The sequence below is a fragment of the Clupea harengus genome, chromosome 14, assembly GCF_900700415.2.
Source record: "Clupea harengus chromosome 14, Ch_v2.0.2, whole genome shotgun sequence".
Taxonomy (NCBI): Eukaryota; Metazoa; Chordata; class Actinopteri; order Clupeiformes; family Clupeidae; genus Clupea; species Clupea harengus.
Window position 1 is genome coordinate 17,777,788 of NC_045165.1, and position 18,163 is coordinate 17,795,950.

At 43.6% G+C, this 18,163-nt stretch overlaps 1 protein-coding gene and 1 long non-coding RNA gene across 2 annotated transcripts in view; both read left to right on the forward strand.

The window, feature by feature from the left end:
- The first annotated feature begins 381 nt into the window (after nucleotides 1–381).
- tmx1 (thioredoxin-related transmembrane protein 1) lies at nucleotides 382–6,832 on the forward strand. The gene is made up of 8 exons (XM_012836734.3): nucleotides 382–786; nucleotides 1,966–2,081; nucleotides 2,273–2,318; nucleotides 2,677–2,805; nucleotides 3,822–3,867; nucleotides 4,357–4,458; nucleotides 4,971–5,034; nucleotides 5,776–6,832. Exons 1-8 carry the CDS (start codon nucleotides 548–550, stop codon nucleotides 6,006–6,008), a joined length of 975 nt encoding a protein of 324 aa, XP_012692188.2. The 5' UTR covers nucleotides 382–547; the 3' UTR covers nucleotides 6,009–6,832.
- Nucleotides 6,833–14,223: 7,391 nt separating this feature from the next.
- LOC116223562 overlaps nucleotides 14,224–18,163 on the forward strand; it is a 7,266-nt gene continuing 3,326 nt past the window's right edge. The window contains exons 1-2 of the long non-coding RNA XR_004165144.2: nucleotides 14,224–14,410; nucleotides 14,539–14,760. This is a non-coding gene — a long non-coding RNA (uncharacterized LOC116223562). The remainder of the gene's footprint in view (nucleotides 14,411–14,538; nucleotides 14,761–18,163) is intronic.

Here is an 18,163-nt window from a genome sequence, read left to right on the forward strand (position 1 = left end):
TGTGCCTTCACAAAAATACATATTTGAATAAATGAATATAGGTGATAAATTATTTCAAATGAATGAAATTAAAAGTCCTTATAAACCAATCCTTAGTAATTTACTGATATGGAAAAATCCATCTTTTGTCCTATTTTCCTGTTTCCATTTTATGTAACCATCGGACGACCTACATACAGTAGCAGTAATGCACTCCAATATATGTACATGACCAAGTAAAGATGCACACACGAGTTCCTGTTGGCTTGTACATCCCACACACTTAAGGCAGGAGTAGGAATGTGCAAGCCTAAGCTCCACTCCTTATCTTCTATCTCTCCCCCCTTGCCCTCCTTTCTAACACACACAAACATCCTTACACATGGACAAATACACAAACATGCGGGTATGCACACACACTGGGGCATGCGAATGTCATAACAAAAGACGATCTTTGATAATAATACTATTGCATAGTTGAAAAAAGCAATGTTTGTTTAATAGAAGTTAATGCAGTTTTCAAGGGGCCTCCAGTGAGGATTTGGACTAAGGGTGAGGTTATCAACTGATGCTAAGCGGAAGTTCAGCTTATAGTGAGGCGAGTTGTGACCCGACCATGGCGTCCTTGCAGGACTACGAAATAGGAGCAGCTAGAAAACATGTTATTTGGCGAACATGTATGTTCCTCTTCTGCGTCCTTGTAATTCTGAAGGCGCCACAGCCAGTACTCGCCAAGAAGGATAATCTCAGAGAAATAACAGACGGAAACTGGGAAGACATACTGACCGGAGAATGGATGATAGAATTGTAAGTGAAGTCACCATGCTTCTACTGTTAATGTTAACATTGCCAGTTAGCTGAGGCGCTAGCTAACTTAGCTAGCATAAGTAGTTTATTGCTGTGACAGCATGTAAACACTGTGGTGGGCTAGTTTTTAAAACCAGAAACTACATGGCTTTATTATCGTGCAGTTATGACATGTTGTTAACGTAACTGGGGACGCTCTGAAAAGTGAAACAGTATATTATAAAATGAACTAACGATAGCTAGCTTGTTAGCTAAGGTAGTAGCCCTTATTCCTTCTGCCTAACATTAGCTTGGTAGCGAGAGTAAACCCACCTAGCTGTCCAGCTCGCTTTTTGCTTGTAGCTAGACTGTATGTAGATTGTATGACATACAATGACATATTAATAAATCATGGAAGTGGACTATGTAAAGTGAATGTTTGTGAGATTAAGTAGCATTCCAAACTTGTTAAAAGAGACTAACATTAATGTTGCTACCGTTATGTTTTGTCATCAAGTGGGCTAAGTTGTTGAACAGCTGCGCCATAACATACAGCATTGCGAGGAAAAGCGTATGAATTAAGCTAGCCAGCTGCAAACCCCATGTGACACATGACAACTGCCACTTGAGCCCAAATGCTCAATTAATAAATCAGCGTCTCTAACTATGATATAGCATACCAAAGTCACCTCAACAGCTTTGCTAATCTGTTCGTGGGTAGGGTGGATGTTGACTACATTCATTTTGGTTGAGGAACGATTTACTGATAAAAAGCTACAGTGAGGTGAAGAAATCGTGTCCAGTTGGTCCAGAGCTGTGGACAGACGTCTGATTGTAACGCCCCATTCCTGTAGTGTACCTAAACGTTGATTTCCCATCCTCCTTCTCAATAAGATAATTAAAACGTATTTAAGGACTGTGTTTTGACACTGACATCTCAATTTGGCCATGAATAACTCATTCTCCAGAAGGTTACTGGATGTTTGTGTCAAATTTCTTTCAAGTCATTTTAACATGGATAATTGTGAAGAAGACTACACCTTTTATTTGTAACTCTCAGCTTCCTGTCTAGAACCTTAGAGTGACCTAATTTGTCTTGGTCGGCCACCCTTGATGTGGATGGGCAATACAACTTGGGCGTTGGGCAGTGTGTGCTGTTGTGTCACACTGACTGATATATTGAATACAATCCTTCCCCAGCTTTGCCCCGTGGTGCCCTGCATGTCGGCAACTGCAGCCAGTGTGGGGAGAGTTTTCCGAGTGGGGGGAGGATCTGGGCGTCAACATCGCCAAAGTGGACGTCACTGAGCAGCCAGGTATGGAGTTCTTCTTAGTAACAATGCACTTTAATCTGCATAATCTGCCCTTGCAGACTAGGGATCTTTTGGAATATAAATAGAACCTGACATGACTGTCATAGGGCCAATACTGGTCACATCAAAGTCTTTCTCAAAACTTTACTGTTCATATCTAAAGCTACCTGACTCTACCTCTCTTGTCTCTGCAGGACTGAGTGGCCGATTCATCATCACCTCCCTTCCTACCATCTACCAGTGAGTGTTGTGTGCATGCAGACACAAGAATGAGTATGAGAGAGTTTGTGTTCAATTTGTGGAGGTTCGTTCATTGAAGAGCCATGTGAGTTTGTGACAATATCTTTACTGAAGACTTACATGTCAGGAACACTTTGTGCTGATGTTAATCGCAGACATGCTTCCTGAGTACTGTGAGCATCTCTCTCTCTCTCACTTTCTTTTTCTGTGTGAAAGGCAGAACTGAAACTCCATGTATAGCTATGTGCCTGTGTGAAGCTTTTTCTGTGAACCAGAAAGTTTCTTGGAAGGTGATCTCACTGGTTGTGGTTAATCTCTGAATCAGTCAGTCACAGTTGTGTGTGGTGTTGTGTTTCAGTTGTAAAGATGGCGTATTTCGGAGGTACCAGGGACCACGTACCAAAGACGACTTCATGAGCTTCATTGATGAGAAGAAATGGCAGAATATCGAACCAGTGTCCTCTTGGTTCGGTCCATCCTCCTTTATGTGAGTGTGTATGCATGCGTGTGTCTGGAAATGTTTGTGTATGTTGTACTATGTGCTGGGGAGTAGGGGGTTGGTTGCCTGGAAGTGTTATTCAGGTTGTCTGAAAGTCGCTTTGGATAAAAGCATCTGCTAAATACCTGACCTTTATATTCTCCTTATCAGTACAAAGGTGATAGTTATTTTTAGCACCTGATTGCTGGTGCATTAATATGATCATAAAATGAATATGATTTACCTCACTCTGTAAATATATTTGTATTTGCTGTTATTGTTGTTGATCCAGCCACTTTACTCAAACATTGTCTTTGTGCATTGATTGTATTATATATAAAAACCAAAGTTGAGACTACAGTTTCAGTATAGTGGCCCATCATAAGTAACTAAAACAAATAACATGCTATTTTCTAGGTATGGGCATCTCTGCAGGCCCTCTCATACAATGTTATGATGCTCCATATGTGATAATTCTGTTTTAAAATATTAATGATATGCTGATTACTTTAAATTACCTTTTTTATGAATCATCACCCTTTTTGCAAGTTATATCAAGGAAAATATGAACAGGATTTCAAACATAGTTTTTTTATTCTGTTCATTGGACATCAACTTCTTGGGCCATAAATATGACTTTCTAGGTCTAATACAAAGAAAATGTAGAACAGATGTGTTTTCCAAGTGAAAATCCTATCTGTAAGATTGTTACATTTACAGCACAGTACTTGTACAAACATGCAAACTGGCTGGCGTCTTAAGTTGGTTTTATCTTGAGCTCTGAAAACCCAAGTCATTCTTTTTTGACCTGTTATCATTCCGTCCATGTTATGAATGGTTTTGTGCCCATAAGGATTTTCCATTACATGAAGAACCCACCCTTTGTGACAAGGCAGCAGTCATTTTCTGCCCTGGCTACATGGTTTCACTACCCTTGTTTCACATCTGCATTAGTAAACCCTGTATCTGCTCTGTGTTTCACATCTGCATTAGTTAACCCTGTGCTCTGTGTTTCTCTGTGGCAGGATGAACACCATGTCGGCGCTCTTCAAGCTCTCCATGTTCATACGGGTGGGTTCTCCCTAGGCATCTGATTGTCTCACACAAAAAAAGGCACTCCTGTAGCCTAATGTAGCATTTCTGGCACACTCCACTCCTTTATGGAAGGGATGGCTCATCACTCTAATGCAGATATGGCAGACGGATTCATACGAACCTTCACATTCAGAGAGCATCAGTTAGCATGTCGGTATGGTGGAAACACCAGAGCTATTTCAGTTGCCCACGCTTCCTGGTCATATGTATTGTCTCAATGAGTACAACTGAAGCACCCAGGAAGAACACTAGAAAATTGAACAGTGGGCTACACATTCATTTCTTTCCTGCCTGGAAAGTCATGGGGAAGTGAAGGACACTTCCTTTAAAGACATAAAATGCCCCTTTGTTTGCTTCATTTGGATATATTTACTCAGAGATACACCTGTTTTTGATTAATGCAGTAATTGTGTTGTGGTGTGTGCAGGTTTCCTCATTTTCTGTCTGTGTGCCTCTCCTCTCCAGCATTGCCATAACTATCTGACGGAGCAGCTGGGCATTCCTGTGTGGGGGTCCTATGTGATCTTTGCCCTGGCCACACTTTTCTCTGGCCTTGTCCTTGGGCTGGTGAGTTCTCTTTTAAAAGCGCCAACACACACATATGCAAACGCACGTGCACATACGCACACAGAGATATCACATTCATGCATGCACATTTACACAGAATGATTTACATATGCGGGTTCACACACACACAGATGGCTAAACCTGGACCATGTTAGAGAGTATGTCTGTGTGTGACAGAGAGGAATGTTGGTCACAAGGTTTTTATTTCCAGTGAAAGAAAGAAACAGCCACACATGATCATTGCTGTGTAGTGCCAAGAAATCAAACATGTCCTCCTCTGTGCAAAGGACATCAGTCAGTTTCAAACGGAGTGTATTTTATAATCTCTTCTAATTAGTCCTCTGTGTAGCCTGTGCCAAGGTGCCCTGTGCTCTCCTCTCCTTCGTTGGATTTTCAGCATTCTGCTCCATGTATCCAGCACTTAAAGATTGAAGTTGCGAGGAGCTTTCCTCCTCTCTCAGGCTTCTGTCCCTCTCCGCCGTGTTCTCACCCGCCATGCCTCTGTCTTTCAGATACTGGTGTTCATCGCAGACTTTGCCTTCCCGTCAAGAAGATTACAAAGTAACCACTACCAAAGTAAGTGGTGTGAGGGGATTGATTTTAGTTGTAGCAGTTAAATTGACAGCAGTTAGAGACTGGTGATATTGCCAGTTGTTTCACGTGCTTACAATGTACTGTTTGACACTGCCACCGTTACACTTAGTTGTTGCAAAAAAAAGATAACAGTGTAAAGGTCATTTGCATTTTAACTACTATACCTCTGTAGATAAACTCTGGCAGTTTGGCTCTGTTAGTCAAAGTCAGTAATTGGCCATACTCCTATCATATATATATATATATACACACACACACACACACACACACACACACACAAAATGCCCCTCATACATACATACATACATACATACATACATACATACATACATACACACACTAAATGCCTCCAGATGTTCAGCAATGTCGCAGTGCCATGTTGTGCAAAGGGCAGCCTGGTGCTTGCATTTCTTACATTTTCCTCTGGCTTAAAAAAATATAAAAGAATGTCAGTAACCTGGAAGCGTTAATACTTTCAGCAAACAAAAGGTACAGATGCAGTCTTCAGTCCTGGCCAAAGATATTTGAACTCAACCCATCCAAAGACAACTCTCTAGTCTAGTCAGTGCTCCTGAAGCAATGTTGTTGATTGGCTAGAGTTTTGTATTGGTCGTTCCGAGCCACTTTGTTTCCCATTTACAGAGTCAGAGCACTTGCTCTGTAACGGCACCTTTAACACACATGCCTTTAAGTTTATCTAACCCGTGGCTGCTGTGCCCTCAGGGAAGCAGCTGTCTGAGCAGGCGCGACTGCGGCACCAGATAGAGGACGAGCAGATGGCCGACGTAGAAGAAGATGATGAAGAGGACGAGGACGAGGAGGATGAGAGCGGCTCACGGGAGGACCTGTGGCGCAAGGGCCGCGGCTCCCCTGAGGGTCGCCCCGACACCTTCGGTGACGAGGCACTGAGGAGGAGGGTGCTGGCTGCTCGCCAGGAGGAGGAAGAGGACACCTAAAGGAGGCACTTAAGCGGCCGAGCTGTAAACCTGTGCCTCGCCATGGCAACTCCAATCAGCAGCTCTCTTTTGGGAGGGAGGGGAGGGAGAGGGACAGGGAGGGGGAGGGGGAGGGGGGGGCGGGCTGAAGAGGCGGAGTCTAAAGCCCTGAAAATAAAAACCAACACCACCAACACCACTGAAACTAATGCCGAGGAGAAGCGCCGAAGCCGCAAAACAGCAGCAGCAGCAGCAGCAGCAGTGTTTACAGACGCAGAGCTGGTACTGAGGCCCTGGCAAACCCTATGCTGGCAATGCCTCGCTTACTGCAGACCTCTGTCTCTCTGCCAGCCCATGCCAGGAGCCATGCTGGACTCTACCGACCTTTCACTCAAACACATCCTCTCTCGCCACCAAAGTCAACACTTCAAGCATCGATTATTATTTTTCTTTTCTTTAAAAAAAAAAAAAATCTGAATGGGTAAAGCGGGGGAAGAAGGGTGTTGGCTGAGGTTGAGGTTTTATTCTACTGTTGTTAAGATACTGTTTATTTCATGTTTGTGTCTCCTACCCAAGTGTTACGATTTATGGACCGCCAGATATCCTATGCATCACTCCACTCTTCCCTTGTGTCTGTAGAACCTTGCCATTCCAGATACTTTCAACACCTTTGAACACATTGAACAACCTCCAACACAATGTACACAAGTTTTGCATGCACATGTACAACCACACAAACTGTGTTTTGCCCAGCATTTGTGCTTAACATCTGTCCATATGAAGGTTTGTGTATTGTGTGAGTGCACATGTGCATCGGTGTGTGTGTGTGTGTGTGTGTGTGTGTGTGTGTGTGTGTGTGTGTATTGTCATCTGTTTGATTGTGTGTGTGGGGGGGGGGGGCTTGCATTACAGTACACAGCAAGTACATTTTTAACTTGCATTGGATGAAACAAAGGGTTAATGATTATTGCACTGTGCCCTGCACCCAACAGAGGGATTCCAGCAAGTGCCATCTCTCCACAGCGATTGGCTACCACTGGTCAAAAAGGGTGGGGCTCCATAACCTTTAACCCTGTAACTCCTGACTGGAGCACAATGTAAGACATCTGCTTGTTTTGAGGGCAGGTGAAGAATGCAGAGAGATCTACGCAACTCTCTCTAAACTTAAACTGGGGGCTGTAGTGTCCACTAGTGGACCTTAACCAGACTTTTGCTGCCTAATGTTTTGTATTTATTCATGCTACTTGCATATTTTTTTCTTATCCCAGTTTCCGGACTTGAAAACGCACACACGCACAAATTCTTAGAAGCACCTCATGCCACAATACTTCAGTGTTATTCTGGCTCAGGTGTCTTAGACTAAAATGCTTATACTAAGGCCGATGAAGGTAGAATGAAATGGTTATTATTCGACCAGCATCAAAAGCAGGAGTGTGTGTGTGTGCGCGTGTGTGTGAATTTGTTTAGAAATCCTCCAGAAACAGTGTTCGTTTGACATGGAACTAGCAAAAAAAAAAACCCTGATGTTTGAGCTTTTTTGAATGTATTGCTTGTAGACCATAAAGACGTTTTTTTGGCGCTTTATATTGTATATGGAGTAAATTATGTTTCACTGTCTGTTTTTCTCTATGGACACCATCATTAATTCATTCTTGGGTCATGCTACTACAGAAGAATGAAGGGGCAAACCAGCAGAATACTTGTTTCTTTCAATAGGCAGGTGCATATATAAACACCAGTGGTCCAGGAGTGTTAGCACCCATTCATTAGTGCTCTCTCACACACACCAGGCCATCCACCGTTAAAGTCACACACACAAACACACACACAGCCTCCCACTTTCAGGTCACGAAATGCATAGCTGGCAGCAGGAGTGAGAATGCAGCACCCCTGCTCTAAATGAGTGGCATTGTTTGCGTTTTTGGTCCAGCTAGGAGAGGGAGGGGGCCGTTATTGGTCCAGCTAAGAGGGGGGAGGGGCAGAGAGAAGTTCATCTCAGGGTGAAGAGCAGAGGAAGGAAGAGCCATTTAGAAAAGGGTTTGTAGATATGGGGGAAAGGGTCCAGGAAGTACAGAAAATGATGAATGTGAAAGCATTTAATCAGTGACATTTATGTGTGTCTGTGTGTGAGTGTAAAGAAAGAAGAAAGGGTGTCCCACATACATAAATCATCTCGGCCCACACTGTTCATTCATGCTGATTAACAAAAGAACACTGTTCACTACCTTTAACTAGTGTAATCTGTCTTAGTCTAGCCCTGCTCCTCTCACTGAAGTCAGGCCTACACACACCACAAGATCCACCTCCTCTGAACCATTCTTTAGAAGTCATCCCAAAAGCAGTGATCCTCAACGGACCACAATTCTGCTTTATTTTAGGCCCAGAGTCGATTAAGTGAGGACTGGGATCAGACATCGGATCTCTGATGTGGCCTACTTTGTTGTGGTCAATGAATTTAAGCCTGGATGCAAAAGTAAGGCCTGATTAGGTGTCCATGAAGTGTTCTCACTTTACTTGAATTTACTAATGATTTGTATGTTTGAGATAAAATGGACCGTGGACCTAACAATAATGTTTGAACAAACGCCTTCGATTTTCTAACAACGCGTTAACTGGTGCCCTCACAACAACTCACAAGTCTCTTGTCTCTTTCTACCCTCCTCGCTTGAAACACACCTGTGCGAATGTACCCTATTATATGAAGTGGCCTTGACTGATAGTCCCCAATGTGAAACGACTTTTTTTTAGAAGCAATGTTACTGTTTTTTTAATTGAATAATTGTATTATCTCCTGAACTTATCTCTCTTCTCTGAGGCAGTTTTAATGTGGAGGATAGTTTAGTTTGTTGCACTGAACGGTTGACATTTGTTTGTCTATTTGTTTCTCTTCAAGCACTAGGCTGTCCTCTCCAAGGGCACCCAGTATAGTATCATGTCCTCACTCCGTAACACACACCCCGGTTTCTTGGTTTATAATAGCCCATGACTCTCTGTTGCCATGTGTAGTCTCTACCAGACCAGCAGGTGGCAGTATGTACTAGTTGGTTACACGACTAACCCATTGTGCACCATAAGTCCTCAAATAAACACGGTGATAAAACACGTTTGTACTTCTCTCTTGTTTGAAATTTCGGCAGTAACTTATTTGTCGGAATAGAAATCAGCATAAAACAAACATATGGCATTTATTTTAGAGTGGTGGACACTATGCGAAGCTTTGCTGAAAGTTGTTTTGAAAGTCAAGAAACAGCTGTCCAGATTTGTTTTTTTCTCCTTGGGATTTTAAATGTTTTGTTGTGTAGCCTTGGGCTAACCATTATTTCATAAATCATTGGGTTGCAATGATTTCGAACTATAGCCTACATTGAAATGGATCTCAGTTATAGACTGTGGGCTCAGTGTAGAGAACAAGAGAACCAAAATGGTCTTCACGGTATGTATCTAAATTCTATCAGTTGGTCCCAAATTCCTCCAATACCCAATGCAGTCATCATCTACATTGATTTTGCCTCAAATATTTGAGCTACTCGATTGAGTGGTTAGTGTTGCACAATAGCTAAGGCCGCATATATTAGTTAATTGCTTTGGTGGTTGAAGCCAAAGCACTATTCCCTGCTCATGCATTCTCAAGCAAAGCCATACTACTTAGCCAGAGGCCTGTTGTGTGTGCTGTTGTCAGAGCTGTGTTGTGTTGTACTTCTGTGGTAGCATTCTCAGTGTTGTTATCTAACCCATAGAAGGTACAGAACACAGACCAGTTTTTTTTAGATCACTATACAGTAGACCGTATACTTTCAGTGTGGTGCTAAAAATATGTATGTAGAAGATAAGACTATCAAAAGGAGGACCTATTGTACAAACACTAAACACATTCTATCCCTGAACTCCTCTTTACAAACAAGCCTCTTTTCTAGGGCAGAGGTTTGTGTGGGTGTGGGTGTGTGTGTGTGTGTGTATGTCAGACAACACCATCCTGCACCAGTGGATCAACCTGATTTGTGTTGTGTTTGTATGTGAATGTGTGTCTCTTACCTTAACTGTCTTTATTCATAAATCATCAAGAGGATGGCTGCCACTGGAAGTCCTTTAGTGTCAGTACACAAGGTCCTGATGAAGATGTTTGATGGGGAAGGACATTGTGTGTGTGTTGGTGTGTGTGTGTGTGTGTGTGTGTGTGTGTGTGTGTGTGTGTGTGTGTGTGTGTGTGTGTGTGTGTGTGTGTGTGTGTGTGTGTGTGTGTGTGTGTGTGTGAGCGTGTTTGTGACTGTGTATGTGTGAGTGTGTGTTCGTAAATGTTTGTGATTTGGTAGTGTCCATTACTGAACAAAAGCCCTTAAGCAAGTTGACAAGTGATCCTTGTTGACACGTAGCCTGGCTCAGACCTGGGATTGTCTTCACTCATTTCTCTGTTAGCTGAGTCCACATCACTTCTCACTGCCCTCAAGGTAACTTCAGCCTCTCCGACACAAAGAGCACAAAAAGCTTTCCAGTGGACCACCTTCAGAAAGCGTAAATCAGGTTTACAGCGAAAGCCAGGGATTTCTCTCCTCTCTGATGAATTCATTCATAAGAGCATTCTTCTCCCGTCTTGGATTATTGCTTTAATAAATCTGTGGGTTTTGCGAGCAGCTAGAGAGCTTTAAGATGGGAGTTTTTTGCTTTCCCATGTTCCAGAGCCTTCTGGAACCCATCTCTTAGCCACAGTGTGCCCACAAGGCTTGTTCTCACTGTGCACATGGATGCTTCCAAGAAAGAGTTTAAAAATACTGCCATACACCTTCAACATATTACCAGTTTGTCATGTCAAGAATAACACACTGCATACAAAACTGAACAAAGTATTGTTGGAAAGTAAATGAGCAGTTGTTCTTTTTTTGTTTGTGGCATGTCTATGTGGCAGTTATATTAAGATACTCTTAATTATCAATGGTTATCTTTGGTCTGAATGCTGGTGGTGGGGTGGGGTGGGGTGGGCCACACAGATTCTTTTGAGGGAGGGGGAACCTCTTTAGTACCGGAGGGGGAACCTCTCTAGTACCGGAGGGGGAACCTCTCTAGTGGCATACCGTTTTAATGGATGGAGGGCTCACAAAATGGTGTGTTCGGCCAGGAACAGCCACAGTTAAAGATTAGCACAAATACAATCTTTGGTGGCAAACTAGACTGGGGATTTTATGCCCATATGAAGTGGTTCATTAGAGCAAGTGTAATGGTGCAATGGTGTGGAAGGTTGCTGCATACAGTAGATGTTATGTTATGGTAGGTTATGTATTATACCTCCCTACGGCTCCATCTCCCACCGTATGGTGACAGAAAGCTGTCTTTAGTTTCACATGTTTAGGAGGAGGAACCTGGTAGCCTCCAGCTCTCCTTGACTAACACGGAGTGTAAAACAACAACTGAAAAAAGGCTCCTCCTTAATAGGAAAAAAAAACAAACAAACACACCAAAAACATTGGACTCTCCGTTCTCTCATGATCTTCAGGACCTCCCAGAGTCCTCTCTGGCATCCCTGAGCGTGCTCCGTTCCAAGCCAGGCTCAGTGTTTCCACCTCAGTGCAGCTCTGCAGACCACTAAAGCAAACAGACTCTCTCCAGGTTCCCTCGTTTCCCACACCCCTTAGGGCCACACAGGGCACTGCCACGACTGGCAGGCCTCATACATCACCTCACTCTTTTCTCTCTCTTACTTTCTCTCCTGTCTTTCTCCTCCCCCTCTCCTCACACAGTTTTTGTCTGTCAGTCAGTGTCTGACTCTCAAATCATCATGTGCATGTTGGCTGGAAACACTTTTTGCTGACAAGGTAGAATATTCTGTCTGCTCTGTCAGAGGCAATACAATTTGTATAATTTGTATCGTATCGTAACTTGTACAACACTAACAGAGATTGCCTTCCTCAAAAACATCACATGACCCTGAGAGCAGGAGAGAAGAAAAATCTCTGACACTTACAGTAATAATATAATATTATATGTATTAATAAAATGAGGATGTAAGTCACAAAATAAAATATTCAGATTTGATCTATTTTTAAATTAAATATATTACTTGTTTACATCCTATCTCTAATTAGCACTTCAAAGCAAACAACCCCTCACCCCTCCACCTACTCCACCAACAAGTGCTAAGTATAAGGTGCCTGTCCTCACAAGAATGACCAGTTTTAGCTACATATGCTTCTGAACTATAGAGCAGACATACGTATTGTACAACAATATGGACATTTGTATATGAAAATGTGAAATATGCACCAAGTAACTTGAGGCTTCAAGGAAGTTTTTGCGTGTTTGTGCGTGTGTTTGTGTCTGACCACATGACCCATTTTGTTTGACTGAGTAACCTTTCAGTGGTGGTGCTCACGGATGTGAGATTATTGTGGGGTGTATTTTTGAACAGAGCTTGCTAGCTGAATGGAAGGTCCCGGGAACCAGGCCAGTTGTGGTCTTTCCTAAAACCACAAGAATTTGTCAGAAGAAAACACACACCCATACACAACACCAAATCAATGCTTACATGCATTACAATGCTGCGTGTGTGTGTGTGTGTGTATGTGTGTGTGAGAGAGAGAGGGAGAGAGAGTGTGGGTTGTTTTGAGCATACCAATGCGTCCCTCACCCACATCTCAGTCAGTCCCTTGACGCTCACATAATTGTTATGTTGAATAAAGGATCATTATACATTCCTGAACAAATCCTAGTCTGGATGTCGGGTGTTGAAACTCAGAGGCCTAGACTGACATTGTCAACTCCCCACCATGTTCCTGACAGAGTCTTTCGGAGTCAACAAGTTATGCATGTCTAGAATTAGGTCACTTTGTGCTTTTGTGAAAAAAGTTTTCTCTGACAGCATTAATTTCTCTGCTGCAACACTAATTTGTGTGTGTGTGTGTGTGTGTGTGTGTGTGTGTGTGTGTGTGTGTGTGTGTGTGTGTGTGTGTGTGTGTGTGTGTGTGTGTGTGTGTGATGGAAAGATAGAGAGATGTTCGATGATTCACAGGAAACCATACATGAAGCTGGTGTGGTATCTAATTTTCCTCGAAGATTTCTCCAATGGGAATTTTCTGTGTGTGTAAGCGCATTCTTGATGTCTGCTGTAAAAGACTCAAGTGTAATTGTGACATGGCTGCAGTCTGAGTGGGAACATCTGTAGATAGTCTTATCACTGTTCACTGTTCCTATTTCTGTTGATGTTGTTTGTTTATCCAGTCACAGGAAATGTCAATAGGAAGTCTGATTTACCTACATACATTCATACATTGTGTGTGTGTGTGTGTGTGTTTGTTTATGTGTGTGTGTGTGTGTGTGTGTGTGTGTGTGTGTGTGTGTGTGTGTGTGTGTGTGTGTGTGTGTGTGTGTGTGTGTGAATGAGCAAATGACTGAATGGTAAACTGTCCTCTTTTTCTGTGGTGTTTCTGTGGAGAAACCCAGGATGTATTTTGGGAAAAAAGATCACGCCCTTCCTTCTCTCCCTCTCCCTACCTCCCCACTCCCCTCCAAATCTTTCTCTCACTCCCTCTCTCTCTCTCTCTCTCTGTATATACAGTACTGAAATAGCAGTCGGTCCCAGAGAGAATAAACAGGGGCAATGGGCAGGTTGAATTTTAGGTTTAATAGAGCAGGATGTCCCCAGAGAGAAAATAAAGTGTACCAGCGCAGCCTATCCGAGCAAGTGTGTGCGTGTGCGTGTGCGTGTGCGTGTGCGTGTGCGTGTGCGTGTGCGTGTGCGTGTGCGTGTGTGTGTGTGTGTGTGTTGGAAAAACGATAAAGAGACCTTTACTTATCCTTGGCCTACTACAAGCCACAGCAGCTCAGTGCACCAACAAGCTCTAAATGTCACCACAGCAGTGTGGATGCTCAGTGAAGTCCTCAGACTGGGAGGACTGGTGGCTTTGATAACTGGGAGATAGATGGGTGACAGCTGGGGTCTCACACATGGTGAATGGTCAGTGGCTCAGTGAGATACCCTGCTAATCCTATCCTCTCTTTCTGAGTAGTTCATTTTCATTACCTTTGTAGCAGAGTCAATTCATTCCCAGTCAATACTCAGTGCACCGTGTGGGCTCTTAGATAACAGTAAGTATTTATAACATACTTATAATTACACAGAAGGGATACAGACACAATAGCAGGTTCCCAACCTCCAGGCTGTTCTCTTACAGACAGATCATAATCTCCATGCCGCTGATGCAAGGACTTACTTTAGCCTTGGGATTTACTGATGGAGGCCAGAGGGTTCGGTGTATTCACTATCCTATAAAGATTTTTACACTTTTACAACCGGTTGATTAATGCTGTCATTAATCCCTCTTTGTCTTTCTCAACTGCAGGACATCACCAGACACTGCATACCCCACCTTCACCTTGGAACAAACAACAATAACAGGAAAGGCAAAGAAGATGGAGGAAGAGTTGTCATGCTGCGTGTATGTTGCTCATGTTTTTTTCTGGATGAGCCTGTTGTTTGAAAGTGGAGGATGAAGAAGTTGCTAAATGTTTTCTTTTCTCAGTATTTTCTTGAGGTCAGTCGTTAATCCTGTTTAAACACTCACAGACCTGGTGTGGCCTCCGAGGGTCCGCGTCTCCACGCTGACGGAGGTTTGTTGGTGGAACAGCCGCTGGAATGCTGCACCTGACCCGTGACGCACATCTGGGGCTTTCCACTCCTCCGTCGGTCCCTCTCTCCTTCCCTCCCTCCTGTCTCCCCTCCTTAGAGTGAAGGAAGAATAACAGACGGGTCAAAACAGGAAAGAAGCCTCCGCACGACCCATCGGGGGTTAGTAAACTCGGGTGATTAATGCTCTCTGTATCCATGGCAGCGTAGGGGCTAAAGATGAGAACTGGAGCACATGTGCAGCACACAGAGTCATTTATTACGAGGTACATTTACAATACAGCTCACCAGATGTGCAGCAGCTACAGTACAATTTACTACTTCATACAAAATATCACTGATCATCCCTGTGACCAAGTGGCATTGTAAAGGATATTGTGTCGTATAGAGGAATTGTTATGGTGTGTCTCAGCCATTATGTAACATTTATATGTAAGTATCTTCCAGTAGCAAGCTGGAAAAGGTATTATATTATACTGTATGGATTTCACTTGCTATGAGCTATGAATGTCCTTCAACCGTATTTTGAGAATATTTATAGGAAAGCATTTCACTGAGTATAACAGAGAAAGAGACTTCTCCTCCTGAATACAGAGACTGAATATGCATTGATACGAAACACACACACACACACATACACACACACACACACACACACACACACACACACACACACACACACACACACCATCACCATAATTGACAATGGCTAGAGGGAATGTGAGTGCTGACCCAGTCGTCTGAACACTGTGAAATGAAACACAAATGCATATGTGAACCCGAAGGAATCTGACACATTGGCGTAATATTTAGTCTGCCACTGGCCTGGCTTTGTGGCTGTGGCATTCACGCTTGCATAGGGCGGAGAAGGTCATGGGAAAACATACTGCAAAAAGTTCTACCATGAACACAAACACACACACACATACTCACACACACACAAACTCTCTTTCTCTTTCTGCATCTCACACACACACACACACACACACACACACACACACACACACAAATACTCACACACACACAAACTCTCTTTCTCTTTCTGCATCTTCCTCTCTCTCTCTCTCTTTCACAAACATACACACACACAAACTCTCACACCAAAACACACACTCTCACTCATATGCACGCACGTACGCACACACACACACACACGGCAGATCTGCATTTTATATAATGAGCTGGAAGTAGAGAGAGTATTGAATGTGCACACACACACACACACACAAACAAACACACACACTGTCACAACCCGGCTTGTGAGCCACAACATCAATTGGAGAGAGACCACAGAGTATACAAAAATAGGGGTTTATTTCAATAATACAAAAACACGGGATAAAATAGTGAATGCCAAGCTCCAAAAACCCATAGTGTTCACCAGCATCAAAAGCGTGGTGAGAATGCAAGGCCCTTTCTGAGGGCAAACAGCATCCTCAGGTGTGGACAATCCAGCTAATTATGCCCATTCACCACCCAAAGGCTGTTGCACTGCCACTGCAAAGCAAGTGGGGGTGTAGCGGGGCGTAATACACACACAAAGTGACGGCCAATGGGCTTGTTTGCTTTTTTTCTGTTGCCCTTCAATTTGGTTCCTCCTAGCTGATCACCTGAGATCTGCCTCACCTGTGCCCACCTCTTTTAAAATCTCGTAAAAAAAATCACTTGTACTCCTCTTCAGTGCTCGTTTGTTCTGCGTTAGTTGTTACACTATTTTCACACTGCACCGCACCTAAACTCTGCACAACACCTGACTTATCCAGCACTTTACATTACTGATTCTTACTGACTATTTCCCACGGACAATTTAGTTTGCTTTAAGATTTTGATCATGCTTTCTCTCTTGCTTTGTTTCATTTTCTTCTAAAAATCCTTGAGTTTTCTCAAGGCAAGTGTTCTCCTCTTTTGTTACTGCCTTGTGCGTGGTTGTAACAAAATGGGGGGCTCGTCTGGGATGTGAACCCAGGACATCTGGCACCCCAAGCAAGAGTCGGCCCTGTGTGGAGCTTAGAGAGTCTGCAGAGGAGAGAGCTTTAGTAAACATCTCAGCCAGAGACGGATCTCCACACTGACTTTGACCTAAACCCTTCAAAGACTAAGGGAAACGCAAGTTAGACACGGCATAGGCAACAGAGACTTTAAATTCCCCTTCTGGTCGCCATCCAATTCTGATGTGCATCCCCGCGTGTAACGAGACATGCCGTGCGTCACAGCGTACACTGCATTAGAAGGTTCCTCGTCATGGCCACTGCTTCCAGGACGTTTAGATTTATTTTTAAGGGCAGGGAAGTCTGCTTTCCAGTGTCCTCTCTCACCACAGCAGTTACAAGTTAAGTTCACATCTGATCTTCGAGTTGAAGCAGGGGTAGACTTTGATGAGGCTGACAGAGAACCTCTATGAGGCGGGTGTAGGTTTGTGTATAAACCAACCTTCGATTACGGCCCTCACCGAAACTACTCTTAAAGCAAATTCATCAGCTAACGCTGTGGCCTAATCAGGAGCTTTAGCTCAGAAACAAACGTGGCACTGTGATAAGGTGTGGAATCTTTAAACTGCTCTAGTATGATCAGATTTGACAGATTCTCAAGTGTTCATCATTCACAGAACACAGAGAACAGCGAGTGAAATGTTTTCTCAAATCTCTAGCAAACTCTGGTTCTCCTCTCTTGCACAAAACCTGAAGTGCTGGCGATACTCCTCCAGAAACAAGTTCAAATGCTTATAATAAACAGCAACTTTAACTCTGACAGAAATGGACGACCCTGTGTCGTCCTTCAATGCAGCACCCTACAAGGCTTGTGCGCTCATCTGCTCTCTCTGTCTCTCTCCCCTTCTTCTCACCTCATTTAATCCTCACCATGTCTTTCTTCTTTTTAACTCTCTCTCCCTCACTGTCTCCCTCTCTCTCTGTTTCCTACTGACTTTCTCACTCATAAAGGAGCACTGTCTCCCCCTCCCTCTGTTTCCCACTCCTGTCTCCCTCACACTCACATCAAATCCATTTAAATCAAAAATATTTTGTTAGCATGAACAAGCTCACTGTTGCCAAGGGCATCCATAATAGATTTTCCATTGTATTGGATTTAACAAGTATGACCGTAACAGAGATGGGCCTAGGGGGGGGGGTGGATGGGGCCCTCTTCTGTATCTCTCTATCCCGAACACGCTGATTACACACTCAGATTCCCAGAGAGAGAGAGAGAGAGAGAGAGAGAGAGAGAGATGCCCTCATTAACTGTTTGTGAGAGAAGAAAGAGTGTATTTGGAGCACAAAGGCCCATGGAGGGCAGCCTCAGATGTAAACCCTCTACACATGATGTCCCAGCGTGCTTCTCCCAGCACGTGTCAGATGAGAGGCAGGCGTATTTGGGCCCTGCTCTCACCTGGGACATGGACCCAGTTCAGGAACCTGTCAGCTATCACCACTGTGGGGGCCACATGCGCCATGTGTTCAAGATTGTATTGCCTGCAATCGACAGGTGCCTAAAAGATTAAACCCCTCCAAAGGTGTTCATACATCACAGTGGTCATGCTGCTGACCATGATGAAGGTGACTTGTTTGTG